At 37.1% G+C, this 13,782-nt stretch overlaps 2 protein-coding genes across 4 annotated transcripts in view; one reads left to right on the top strand and one right to left on the bottom strand.

The window, feature by feature from the left end:
* Positions 1–3,285, bottom strand: part of LOC115216448 (probable tRNA N6-adenosine threonylcarbamoyltransferase, mitochondrial) — a 32,684-nt gene extending 29,399 nt beyond the window's left edge. Inside the window, exons 1-2 of one of the 3 annotated variants that reach the window (XM_036506480.1) lie at positions 2,941–3,075; positions 2,387–2,538 (exon numbers count right to left, since the gene is read on the bottom strand). In XM_036506480.1, coding sequence (XP_036362373.1) covers positions 2,387–2,409 — 23 coding nt within the window. In that variant the 5' untranslated portion in view covers positions 2,410–2,538; positions 2,941–3,075. Of the gene's footprint in view, positions 1–2,386; positions 2,539–2,940 lie in introns of all 3 variants that reach the window. The other 2 variants (XM_036506479.1, XM_029785790.2) reach the window with 2 other exon arrangements.
* Positions 3,286–3,417: 132 nt separating this feature from the next.
* The window catches only part of LOC115216479 (glycine--tRNA ligase), a 28,976-nt gene continuing 18,611 nt past the window's right edge, over positions 3,418–13,782 (top strand). Inside the window, exons 1-5 of the mRNA XM_029785846.2 lie at positions 3,418–3,795; positions 10,009–10,110; positions 10,897–10,996; positions 12,631–12,772; positions 13,656–13,744. Of these exons, the coding sequence (XP_029641706.1) occupies positions 3,481–3,795; positions 10,009–10,110; positions 10,897–10,996; positions 12,631–12,772; positions 13,656–13,744 (748 nt within the window). The 5' untranslated portion in view covers positions 3,418–3,480. The remainder of the gene's footprint in view (positions 3,796–10,008; positions 10,111–10,896; positions 10,997–12,630; positions 12,773–13,655; positions 13,745–13,782) is intronic.

The following is a 13,782-nucleotide window of genomic DNA, read 5'->3' as shown; positions in this document are numbered from 1 at the left end:
CAAACCAAAATCAGACTGGAGCCTGGTACAGTTCTCTGGCTTACCAGTTCCAGTCAAGCTATCTAACACATGCCAGCATGGAAAATGGACATTAAATGATGATATATATATATAATTGCCTGTTTATATTATAATTCTGTAATACTTATATACAGATGCTGGTGCCACATAAAAAGCACCCAGTACATTCTGCAATGTGGGTGGCATTAGGAAAGGCATCCAGTCATAGAAACCATCCCAACACAGATAATTGGAGGCTGGCCAGCTCCTGTCGAATTGTCCAAACTATGCCAGCATGGAAAGCGGATATTAACGATAATGATGATGATGACAGATATATGTACACACATATTATTATTATATAAGGGTTGGTGGGAGTAGCTGGAAAGAGAGTTAAGGATGATGGTGACAAGGAGTCACGACGTATCCTCAAAGTACAAGAAGCTCAGTCATAGAATAGCGACAGTGAATGAGGAAGGATGGTGGGAAGTTCAGAGGAGTATGAGAGGTGAGTGACTAGTGGTTACAGATGAATGCAGAGAATGTTGAAAGAGGCCAAATATGTGGTGGATGGTAAATACCATCAACATCATTATTTGACATTCGCTTTCCATGCTGGCATGGGTTGGATGGCGTGACAGATTCCAATGGTCTATTTTGTCTGGATGCCCTTCCCAACACCAACCACTTCACAGAGTGTACTGGGTGCTTTTTATATAGCACCAGCATGGGCACTCTCATTTTGCATGGATGCTTTTATGTGGCATCAGCACAGGTACTTCTTACATGATACTAACACAAGTGCTTTTTATGTGACGGCAGTACCTGCAAGCCTTCAGGGGAAAGACCTCTCAGCTGAGAGAGGGACATAGAGGACATACCTGTATGCATGAACAGCTCAAACACAGCAATGTGCCAGCAGTCTCAGTCTTTTGTCATCTCCTCTGAAGATCCTTTCTCACTATTTTGTCCCACATCTTCCTGGGTCTACACCTTCCACGCATTCCCTCCATAATTAGTAGTGGGGTGGGGAGAGAAAGAAATAAACGTAATTCAGGAAGGAGGTGATAAATGATATTATAGGAAGGATGGGGAGCAGCAGTATGCAATTATAGTCAGATGAGAAATAAGCAGAGGGAGAGACAGAGAGGAGAGTGAGACACACACATATAGTCTGTTTCCCATCAACATGGTTTCCGATTCATTCTCACTTCATGGCAGCTTGGGCAAGTGTCTTATACTATACACCAGAGCTGACCAAAGCCTTGTAAGTGGATTTGGTAGATGGAAATAGAAAGAAGCCCATTGTGTGTGTGTTGCTGTGTACTTGTCTTTATATCATGCAGTACTTGTAAACGAGTGTCACCGTCGTGCAAGTACTACCATTCGTTTCTGGCTATGAGGGAAATGTTAGCTTACTTGGAAACAGGCGGAGGTTGACGACAGGAAGGACATCTGGTGATAGAAAATCTGCCTCAACAAATTCTGTTTGCCCTATGCAAGCATGGGAAAGTGGACGTTAATTCGATGATTATATATATATATATGTGTGTGTGTGTGTGTATGCATAATCAGACGAACACAGGTATATCATATAACGTACAACATAAATTCTTGATTTAAGATTATCTCCACTTCTAGATTTGGCATAAAGATCAAGTGGCAATTGAATCCAGTGCCATATGAGTCCTGCGTGGTTGTTCCTCTGTGTGTGCCTGTTCTGTTTTTATGTATTTGTGTTGTGGTCTGTAGATATAATGAAATTATGCCAACAATGTCGCATTTTAAAAACTGAAGGAAAAAGCCTTGTATATCTATTCCTACCTGCTTTATGTTTCTATGTAAAATCCGTAAATTTTCAAGCAGAAAACAAAAAAAGAGAACGCCGTATCAGTTATTGTATCCATGTGGTTTTTTGTTTTAACCACTAAAGAGCAGAAATATTGTGACATGCACGGAGAAAAGGAGAGACTATACAATGCATTTTATGAAATTCATAAAAAAACTTTTTTGAAGTTTAAATTAAACAGTATAACGCATTTTATGAAAATACATAAAAACAGAAAAGGCACAGACCCCCAGCGGAACAAGCACGCACAAGCCATTAACTTTCTCTTCCCATGTCCATATGTCAAGTGACAGTTGACAAGAAAACACGTGGCCACGGAAACTGCCGTGTTCGGTGTTTACATTTTTCGAAGGCGATCCTTCAGGACGATAACATTTAAGCAAAATTTAGTTGAAGGGAAATAAACGTTGAAAAAAAAAGAAAAGAAAAGAAAAGCAAACACATCCCCCAAATAACAGGTCTACGTCCAAAAAGGTTGATGCTAAACTGATTGTTATAATAGCATAAGTGTCAATTATTTTGAATCGAGCGCCAGACCTTTTCGTAACCTGATAATTCATTTCCTTACTTCGATTTTGTTTAACGTTACGTTGGAGCGAAGGTCAAGGACATTATTAAAATAGAAATGTTTAACAAGATTCTCCCAGAATTTGTTCGGTGATGTTTCAAACATTGTACATAATTGAAGGCTAAAAGGAACAAACTGCATTGACTGAAAGTAAAGGGCATACAAACATAAAATTGTCAATAATCAGCAATCAATAATAAAGGCACTAACCATAAAACGGAGTTGATTTATTTTATTTTGATATTTTTTGTGAGCTTTCGATTATAAAAATAACAGCTAACAAAAGAATAATAGGCTGGTTAGACTATTTTTTCTTTCATATCGCCAAACGTTGCATATAAAAAAAGAAGATAAAGAGCCGTGACCTATCACACTTTATTTTCCATCAAAGTATTTAACCTAGAAAGACCTCGAAATACCAAAAACTATATTAACCGTGTGTTTAGGTTGTAACGGTCGGATTGTTTAGTACTAATAAAAATAAATATTATTATACTGACCATGCAGCAACTAGAGTACTTACTCGATATGAGTACTAGTTTGTGAGTGAAGGGCTTCACCCCAAACGTGGCCCAGGTTGTCGACCACGGCGGCCCCCGTGTCATCACAACTTGTTTCCAGGCCCAGAACAAGCAGTCGTTTACTTCCTGTATATTCGCCAAGTGGATGGAAAGGTCGAAAACTAGAGTAATGTGAGATTGTTGGTTTATTATGGTATAAGGATCTGGATCGGCAACTATAATCTCTTCCAATGCTGTATCGTAAATGCAAGCATTGTTTGTAAACAAGAAAACACCGGACACGATGCAACATCGGACATATGGTCGCTGCCATGATGTTGGTGTATTACCCACAATTCAACTTCCTCGAACCCAGAGAAAAATTAATTAATCAATATTTTAAAAAATATTTTTCAATTAACAAAGATTGAGTTAGAAATATTTTATCAATCAATAATAAAATAAAATAAATCCAGTTATTCCTTATAACAATTTTAAAGTGAACCACTTTGTCCGTTGCCATAACGTGGCTACAATGTGCTGCTATTGACTTCACCCGGCTGATGAAATACTATCGGCAAATATTAATCTGTCGTGCTGTAGTTTGTAGTTCTATCCCCAGTAGATTTCTTTTAAACTGTTTACCATCTGTTGCTTGTGGTTTGTCGTCTTTCTCTCATTTCCAGACTTCAAAACCACAGCTAATTACTTGCAAACAGTCTTATTTCAATCCTTTTCTAAGACAGAAATCTTTATCAGTCAATTGGGGAAGCAAGAAAAGAAAGCAAGCTTCAAGAATTAAACTATTAAATATGGCTTTGGAAAATCCTGAAATTGAACAAATTCTAGCCCCTTTTAGGGAAAATGTCAAGATCCAGGTCAGTACTATTATTATTATTGAAATCTGTTATTCTTCTATTCCGATATTAACCGATTCCACTTTATAATTTTATCTTCTTTTATTTAATCCGACGATGACGATGTCACCGACAACGTGGAACTTGGAGCAATTGTCAAACGAAAATTGCTCTGCAATTAAAGTATTACTTCTGCAATTTAAAGACTTTTTCTCTTTTTAAAATCTTTGTTTTCTTTGTCTGTCATTGGTTTGTCCCATTTGGAGGTCGATTGTGTTATCTTTTCATTGAGTAGTTGAAAAAAAAAATTTAATAGAAAGAGCGCAAAAAAAAAATCAAGTATTTAAAAGGATAATTGTAAAAAATTTATAATCTTTCACTTCAAAAGAATTTATTTTTCGTTGATAATAACGGGAAGATAGGAGGTGGCGACCAATTATAGCGAAAGGTAGTGGGAGGGGGTGGAATCTGTTTTCTTTCGACACAAGGAACGATCGTAATGCAGATTGTCACGAACCTGGGAAGTGTCCGGGACTCACCTGAATGCAGTCAACTGTGACAAATATGATAACCAGTTGATGCGCAAAATTGTGTAACCCCGGAGATGGAAGGGTTGTTGGCTGATGTAATACCCGACATCTGTTCACCTTAATCATGTGTACAGCTTCCGCTAATATATTCGCAAATACATTTAGACTCGAGTAAATCACTGGAGTTTCTAACTAAAAGAAAGAAAAATCTTTTGCTGTTGTTACTTTATTTGAGATGTGAAAACCACCCGGGTACCCTCGACGACCTGCCGCCAATTTAGGCCTTTGTCACCGACTCTATTCTCTGCTCTATACATTGTATTTTTCACTATAATTTTGAGGTCTAAATAAAGTGAATTGAAATAGATAATGACAGAAATTAGATTTACTAATCTGTTTGCTTTTCCTCCAGATTCCTCGATATCTGTCTAATTCTGTTGTATTGTCAGTAACAGATGGTCTTTATATTCAAGACTGAATTTAATAAATATTGCAAGAATTAAAAATGTTATCTGTTTTTCTTCGTGTTTTTCAGACATTAAAACAGAAGTAATTATCAATAGCTAAAAACATTTCAGTTATTTTCAATTGCATCATACTTCGCCCAGAAATGCTGACATCAGCTTCTTTTACTGGTCGTATTGCTATGTTAATAGTTGTTTCTCAAATTCCAGAAGCCAGGCTTATGAGTTAGAAAGGAGAGAATAAATGTGATTTTGTGACGCTCATGTCTTAAGGAAAGACATGAACGTCACACACTCTCATTCTTTCCTTAAGACATTAACTGGCTTTGCAGCTGAAATGTCTTTTGTTGTGAATTGAAGCAAAAATTTACTTTTTAAATATTTTTGTCTACCTCTCTCCTTCCCACAGTATATATATACAGGCACAGACGTGGCAGTGCGGTAAGAAGTTTTACTTCCCGACTGCATAGCTCTGAGTTCAGTTGCACAAATAATCCCAGGCAGGCTAAAGTCTTAAGTGTGAATTTAGTAGACAAGAACTAAAAGAAGTCCACCTAGCACAAAGCCACCTTCCTCACTTGTGCTGGTGCCAGGTAAAAAGCATCTAGTACATTCTGTGAAGTGGATGACATTAGGAAGGGCATCCAGCCATAGAAACCCAACCAAAACAGATAGTGGTGTCTGCTGCAGCACTCCAGCTTGCTAGCTCCTGTCAAACTATCCAACCCATGCCAGCATGAAAGAATACATTAAATGATGATGATGATATGACAGCTAGATGAATATACACAGTTATAAGATTTGTTGGGTCAGGTGATGCTATTAAACTATGAAAAATGAGGAGCCTACCATTCCTAAACGATCACATTATATCTCATTATTGTCTTTGGTGATGCCTACACCTCCTTTTGGCTCTCAAATTTCTCCCATCCTGATGTTGTTGGTGCAGAAGCTAAATCTTTCGCATTCTCGTCTCTGTATCAATATTTTATCCCTCTTCACATCTCACATCAGTTAATCCAGATACCCCTTGATCTCTTTAAACCGTAACCTCCATCAAACTATCTCTGCATTGACCAAGTCATCCAATCATTGCTTCATCACTATTCAACATATAACCACATAATGCATTATGTCACTCCTCCCCCCATCCCCTATGGCACTTCAAGTGTGTCACCTGCTTGGAGCTCTACTAGTTTTATGCTAATTATCCCTAGATGTACACACATTTTACCCCTAACCCCTCAGAAACAGCTGGGAAGGTAAATGAAACTATCCTTTTAGGTATGTCCCTCTGCATCCCACACATACAAAAACTCATGGTCCTGAGGCCCTCAAGTGGTTTGCTCATAGCTGCAAATAACAAAGCCTATAATGAAATCCACCCATTCCTCCAAACTGGGCAACATTTACCAATCAACCAAGTCTTTGCAAAACACTGTTTGAACTGCAAAAGATGCCTTTGTGCACTGCACAATTCTCAAGCTACCTTCTCAAACTCTAGCTGATCTTTCTGGTCTCTTTGCCAAAAGAATCTGCACCAACTTTACAGAATTCGTTTTTTCACTTCCCAATTATGATGGCCCCATGAGCAGCACCCAATGGAGAATGCTTCCACTTTACATCCAACTACACATCTTCAAATCTATCCTGTTCCACTCCACCAGACTCAATAACTTGCATATATATATATATATATGCATGCCATATGCAAAAATACCTTTAGTTGCTTCCACAGTCAACAAAACTACCAACTCTGACAGTCCCTCTATTACCCTCAAACACTGGGCCCCAAAGCTTATCACTGTACTTACCATAGCTTTTAAAGGGACATACCCTGATCTTTGGAAACCCACTCCTCTGACCTTGCCAACTATTGTCCTATTGCACATCCAATAATCTCAAAGGTAATAGAGATAGCCATGAACGATGATGTTCTCTAACATCTCTCTCTCTCCCCTTCACCTCTAGTATAATTTCCATAGAGCCAGAGCCATGGTGCTCCCTGTCTCCTCTGTCATCCATGTTTGACCATTGAAAAACCAGTGAAAACAATATTCTTGTTTGGATGCCTACTCTTATGTAGATATGATCTTTCATTTCTCTCTTCCCCAGCCATGCATCATCCACACACAACCTGGACACAACACACTAAACCTACACTAATTCCACAAACGGAAACCTCAAAAGCTTCTTTCAATGGAGATATGTCGATCTTGTCTCTGTTAACAGCCAAAAGCACAAACACTAATTGTATATTAAAAAAAAAGCCCCAAAAACCTCACCATTCCTCACCCATTCATCTCTCTCTCTCTCTCTCATCATCCAACCCTAACCCAGTCTTTCCTCAATATTTGATCCTTCTAAGGCAGTGAGCTGGCAGAAATGTTAGCATGCCTGGTGAAATGCTTAGCAGTATTTTGTCTGTCTTTACATTCTGAGTTCTAATTCCACCGAGGTCGACTTTGCCTTTCATCCTTTCGGGGTCAATAAATCAAATACCAGTTGCATACTGGGGTAAATCTAATCGACTGGGCTCCTCCCACAAAATTTCGGGCTTTGTGCCTAGAGTATCATCATCATTGTTTAACGTCTGTTTTCCATGCTAGCATGGGTTGGACGAAATCTCCTTTTTCCTGCTCATGTCTTCCTTGCAGGTGGTGTTCACTTGCAACAATTCAAACAATACGTTTAATGACATTCATCTCACCATTTTCAGAATGTCTGTAAAAGGAGTGAGACATTATTCCTTCCTCTCAACCCAGCAAGAAAAAAAAGGCATAAAGTTACTGTAGATCCGAATACTTAAATTTGACTTAAGGTTCTTTTTTTCTTTCTATTTAAGAATATGTTTCATTTTTATAATTATTTAGTTTTTGATAAGTAATTGCAGTGTTGCCTTAGGATGTTCTGATTGCAATAATATGGTTGACTTTCTGTCATTCTCAGATCATTTGTGGTAGTTTGAAGGATTTATTGCTTTGTAATTTTGGAGAATATTTATACTGTTCCTCCTTTCTAGGATAGGGGCCATTGAGGGAGCTTTTGTGCTGCTCTTTAACAGTTTAGTATCACAGCTGCATTTCTTTACTCTCTTTAAAAATGACAATGGATTTAGCCCCAGATGTCTCCTGGGGCTAAATTACAGCAACATTTGTCCTAAACCAGGACTGCTATGTTATGTTGGCAAACAATCTTTACTACAAAATACTGTTGCTGAATATCTCTCGTGTGAGATTTAAAAATAGTAATTTTCTACTTGTTTTTAGTTTGAAATCTTGGGACAGCATTACCCAAGGACAAAACCCAAGTTGACAGTGAGAATGTGTTTTGGGATCAACTGTTTCTATTTCATTGAATGGTTCTAGCAGAAGTTGGATATTGCTTAAATAATAAGCTAGAGCCTGGAAATTACATTAAATCGATTAGTGACATAATTGGTACATTAGTCTATCATTTCATGCTTTGTAAAAGGTTTTTCACACTTTGCTATTATTATATATTGTTTAAAACACGAGGCCCTAAAGGCTTCTATACACAACTTGTCTCTAACAAATTTCTTCTCCGCAAACTATCTTCTTACCATCCATCTCTCACTCTTCTTTCGCATTCTTGTCAACTTATCTCGCCACTAATCCTCTGACCACTTCGCTTTTATTCCCCTCCCTATCACTTCAGGGTACACCCTCACACATCTTTACCATTATCTCTCTCTTTTCCAACTGGAGTAGCCATGTATTTCCTCTGCAGCAAGACACCTGTTTCTGTCCCTCTTGTTACCTGGCATAAAGGCACTTCCCTCAATACTGAGTTGAGGGCTCTTTGTTTTACAAGTTGCTTAGGGATCTCACTAGTGCACATAGTACACTCTCTGTAGAGTGGTTGGTGTTAGGAAGGGCGTCCAGCTGTAGAACCCATGCCAAAGCAAGCAGAGAAGATTGGCACAGTTCTCTGGCTTGCCAGCTCTTGTCAGTTTGGAAGAAAGACATCAAATCATGATCATGATGTTACACAAATTCATAAATTCTGCATTTTGTAGCTTTAATCAGATGAGGGATAAATCTCCTGCACACATTACCGATCTTTGACAGGTAACTTTGAAACCTGTTTTGGTACTTATTCCTGAAAATTGGATGAAATGTGATATAAAGAATAATGTGACTTGTGGATTTAACTTTTTCAAGTCTAACTGATGCTCCAAAACCTGATTCTCCCTACTAGTTTTCCACTATATTATTTATCACAAATTACTTTGGAATCTATTCATCGTCATCATCATCATCGTTTAACGTCCGCTTTCCATGCTAGTATGGGTTGGATGATTTGACTGAGGTCTGGCAAACCAGATGGCTGCACCAGACTCCAATCTGATCTGGCAGAGTTTCTAGAGCTGGATGCCCTTCCTTACGCCAACCACTCTGAGAGTGTAGTGGGTGCTTTTATGTGCCACTGGCACGTGGGCTATTCAGGCGGTACTGGCAACGGCCATGCTCAAATGGTGCTTTTTATGTGCCACCTGCACAGGAGCCAGTCCAGTGGCACTGGCAATGACCTCGCTTGAATGTTTTTTCACGTGCCACCAGCACAAGTGCTAGTAAGGCGATGCAGGTAACGATCATGCTCGAATGGTGTTTTTAATGTGTCATTGGCACGGAGGCCAGCTTGTTGCTCTGGCCATGATCTCACTTGTATGGTACTCTTAGCGCCCTACTAACACGGATGCCAGTCATTGAATTTGATTTCGATTTCACTTGCCTCAACAAGTTTTCGCAAGCAGAGTTTAGTGTCCAGTGAAGGAAAGGCACGCATAAGTGGACTGGTTAGACCCCTGGCATAGGCTACAATGTTATGGTCTCACTTGCGCTTGCCGAGTCTTCTCAAGCACAGCATATTTCCAGAGGTCCCGGTCACTAGTCATTGCCTTGGTGAAGCACAGTGTTTGAAGGTCATGCTTTACTATTATTAAATATTAATCCATTTCATCTCTAACTAAAGAATTATTATCATCATCAACTGGTGGTCAACTGAATCTATAATTTTGGTTTGGTTCCTGGTTGAATCAGTTAATTTTACAGAACTTGTCCTGTATTTTAGGTTGTAGTCAATAATGTGGAGAAGAATGGTCTTAGGTAATGGTGCAATGATCCTGTAAAAATTATGGCAAATTTAGATTCATTATTGTCAGTTGTCATTTATATTTAACAAAAATTTGTTAATTGACATTGTAATTTATATTTTAGGGAGATTTAATTCGCAAGTTGAAAGCAGATAAGGCAACAACTATTGACGTCCAACAAGCAGTGGCTGAATTGAAGATCCGAAAACGAGCATTAGAAGAAAAAGTACAAGTTGCTTTATTTTTGTAATTTATTATTAGATCTGTTGTAAGGAAACAAATTCTTTATTTAATTATGTATTCTTGCTGATAACTCTCTCTACTGTTCTGTTGTGTCCCTTGGCAAGGCATTTGACTCTGCTTTAACCCTGTTTTGTTGGTAAAATGGATTCAGTCACTATTTAACAAGAAAGTGGTTTACAATTGATCATTGATGGGAAGGAACAGTCTATTTCTCTGCTATTGAACCACTGTTTTGCTAATTCTTGATTTCTTAAACAATTATAAACTTTAAAGAAAAAAAAAAAATGAGTTGAGAAGCTTATATATTTAATGCAGAAAATGTCTTTGGTTGGGAATCAAAATTTGTCTCCAAGATTTTCCATTTCCTGTGCAGTCCATGATGATTTTACTATAATATTGATCTCTTTACTCTTGACATTGGACCAATTTCTGTTGGAGTGATGGTGAAGATGACTGAAAGTACTTTAGTATTTTGCTAGTACTTTATCAATCAGGAAAGTATCATGAGTAAGATCAACTCTGCTAGGATTTGAGGACCAAGAAACATTTAGGCTGGCCTTCTGCCTCCTCTCATTCCTTACTGCTTTCTGTTTTACAATAATGTTGAAAATCTGCTGAGTGTCAGGTTGAGGTTGTGTGGAGTGAAGAAACTTTAAGTATTTTCCTGGACTTAGTCTTCAACATCCAAAGTTAGCCATTGATATTGTTCACAAAGTTAACAAGGATTTTTGTGCCTCATACTTCATTACGTTTTCTTTAATTTCTTTAGGAACTTGAATTGACCCCTAAAGACGATTTTGATCGTACAAAGATGGAAGATCTTTTAAAGCAGCGTTTCTTTTATGACCAATCCTTTGCCATTTATGGAGGTAGGCATTAATTCTTGGAGTCACTTGTTGCGATAATATGAAATAGTTAAGATTCATTGATATAAGTTTTTATTAATAATCCTATCCTGTTTCCACTTCATCTTTCGTTCTCAGATAAGTAATTAATTCTATGTGATTTTTGCACAGATAATCATTTGTGGTTCACAGCTAGCAAAGTTGATGGTGTGTTAGCCTCCGGACCAAAAGATCACTGGTTCGCATCCTGTTGTCATTGCTGTTGCTATCTTGCTGACACTGGTTCTTAATTCTCATTGACTTTGAACACCTCATCATGAGTTTGCCAGGATACTAGTGTTGACTATTGATTAATTTAGTTTCAGGTAAAATTTGCTCAAGCACAGAACCTGAAATATAATGGCATTCCAATCCAGAGAGAGGTGGGATTGTTTCTCAGTTCCTTTTGAGTTTTGAAAACTGGCATAAATCTGTTTCATACATTCCTGTTCCTGGTTATGCAAAGGAAGATAAAACAAAATAAAACAACTTCAACAGTTTTTCAGTGAATATCTTAACCATTTAGTGCTCAGATTATTCCCTCAAAATGCAATGCACCTTTCTTCACATTTTGAATTAATTGATCAGCTTTCAATAATGTAATTTTTTTAGGTTGACATTGTAGAGTAGGTGTGAGAAGACAGATCTACCCGGTTTGAACATAAAACTGGTAGAATATTTGGTCGGATACAGCCAGTTTATATGCCAAAGAGTTAAAAATATACAAAATATTTAATAATTGGAAATTGAGGTGAACAATGAATAACATGCTGTTGGTGCAAATATGAAAAAAGAATCCTTTTGATACACTTAAATTCTGCTGCAGAGAATTTCAAATATGTACTATTTTCTGCGTTAGCAAGAATTTGTAACTAATTCTAAGTTCCATTTGTAATAATTTTGGCTACAATTTTTTGATTGGTTGCATAATATCTCTTTTCTATTGTTTAATGTCCATTTTCCATGCTGGCATGGGTCGGACAGTTTGACAGGTGCTGGCAAAGCTAGGAGCCTTACCAAGCTCTGTTGTCTGTTTTGGCATGATTTCTACAGCTGGATGCCCTTCCTAATGCCAACCACTTTTTTATGTGGCACCAGATGATAATAACCAACATATTCTTACAAAGGAATGAATGTCTGTAATATCCTAATTGTTTAAAGCAAAAATAAACAAATAACTTGAATGTTCCAGTGAAGTCAATAAAAGATGGTATGATGTGTGTATTGTTACACACATCATGGATAACAACGGTTTCTTCAGTTGTCAAATTGTGATGTTAAACTGGATAAATAGTGACGGTAGAAACTATTGATCTATAAAAACAGTTATGTCCTTTCTTTCACTTTTTTTTTAGCACTAAACAAATTATGGCTGTTAATGCTGTGCATGTGTGTTTGTGAAATGTTTAACAGTTCCTATGTGAATTGTTATCACAACATGAATGCAATTCATAAATGAACAGAAGTCATTACGGGAATCAGGAAATTAACAGAGAGAATTTACAAGTGAAACTGTTGTTGCTGATTAGTGGCTTTGTTATGGGGTCCTGCTGGGAAGTTTACCAAAATTTGCATCTGAATTCCCAGTTTTTATAATGTCATGAATATTTGTTTTGTAGGTGTGAATGGGTTATATGACTTTGGTCCTACTGGCTGTGCAGTAAAAGCAAACCTTCTGCAAGCATGGCGGAATTTTTTCATTCTGGAAGAACAAATGCTGGAATTGGACTGTGCTATGTTGACCCCTGAAGTTGTCCTTAAGTAAGTATACACACACACACACATATATACACACACACATATACACATGCATACATTGACATATATACAAGGGGATTCTGAAATCTCTCACAATTTTATTTTTATATTTTGTTACAATTTTATTTTTCTAAATTTTAATACAATCTTTGCTATTTTGTTGTATTTTTTGATATGCATACATGCCATTCTCATTCAGTGTTTGTTTTCCATTCTGGTATGGGTTGGACAGATTGATAGGATCTAATTAGCTTGAGAACTGTTGGCAAAGTTTCTATGACTGATTGCCTTTCCTATCACCAACAACTTCACATGGTGTACTTGGTGCTTTTTTTCATGGCATCAACACCAGTGAGGTGGCCAAGTAACTCATAAGACAAGATCCTTAGACAGAAAGTAAAAACAGGGGATGGAGAGAAAAGAAAGGTTTGTGTTGAGAAGAACAGTATAAAAGCATAGGAAGGAGAGAGAAGATGCTAAGTGACAGAGGACAGGTATATAGGGGTGGATATAGTAAGAAAAAGGGGTGTTGATGGTAGATATCAGAAGGGTTAAGGAAAAGGGTAGAAAGATGTCAGTTTTACTTATAACTCTCTAATATTCCTTGAATGATCTAATTTTGCAAATCTATTCAATTCATCCTGTCTAATGTTTATAAAACAGCTGGAAAACTTGTATTTTCACTTTGAGATGTTATGGTCTAACATCTTTTTAAAGTTCTCTCATTTTTTAAGCTCTATTTTATAGAGTATGTAATAATTATATATATACATATATATATATATATATATATATATATATATATAATATGTCTGTTATATATTTATATGTTATGTATTATGCAAAGTATAAATAATCTAAAAATATTTTTGCTGTATTTAACTAGGGCCTCTGGTCATGTTGATCGTTTTCAAGATTATATGGTAAAAGACTTGAAGAATGGTCAGTGTTTCAGAGCTGATCATTTGATTGAAGGTAAATTCTACTGAATTTTATTTTATTTACTTAATTTT

Source organism: Octopus sinensis, linkage group LG10 (genome assembly GCF_006345805.1).
Source record: "Octopus sinensis linkage group LG10, ASM634580v1, whole genome shotgun sequence".
In the NCBI taxonomy this organism is placed as follows: Eukaryota; Metazoa; Mollusca; class Cephalopoda; order Octopoda; family Octopodidae; genus Octopus; species Octopus sinensis.
The sequence above is the reverse complement of the archived record's forward strand: the minus strand, read 5'-3'. Positions and strand labels throughout refer to the sequence as shown.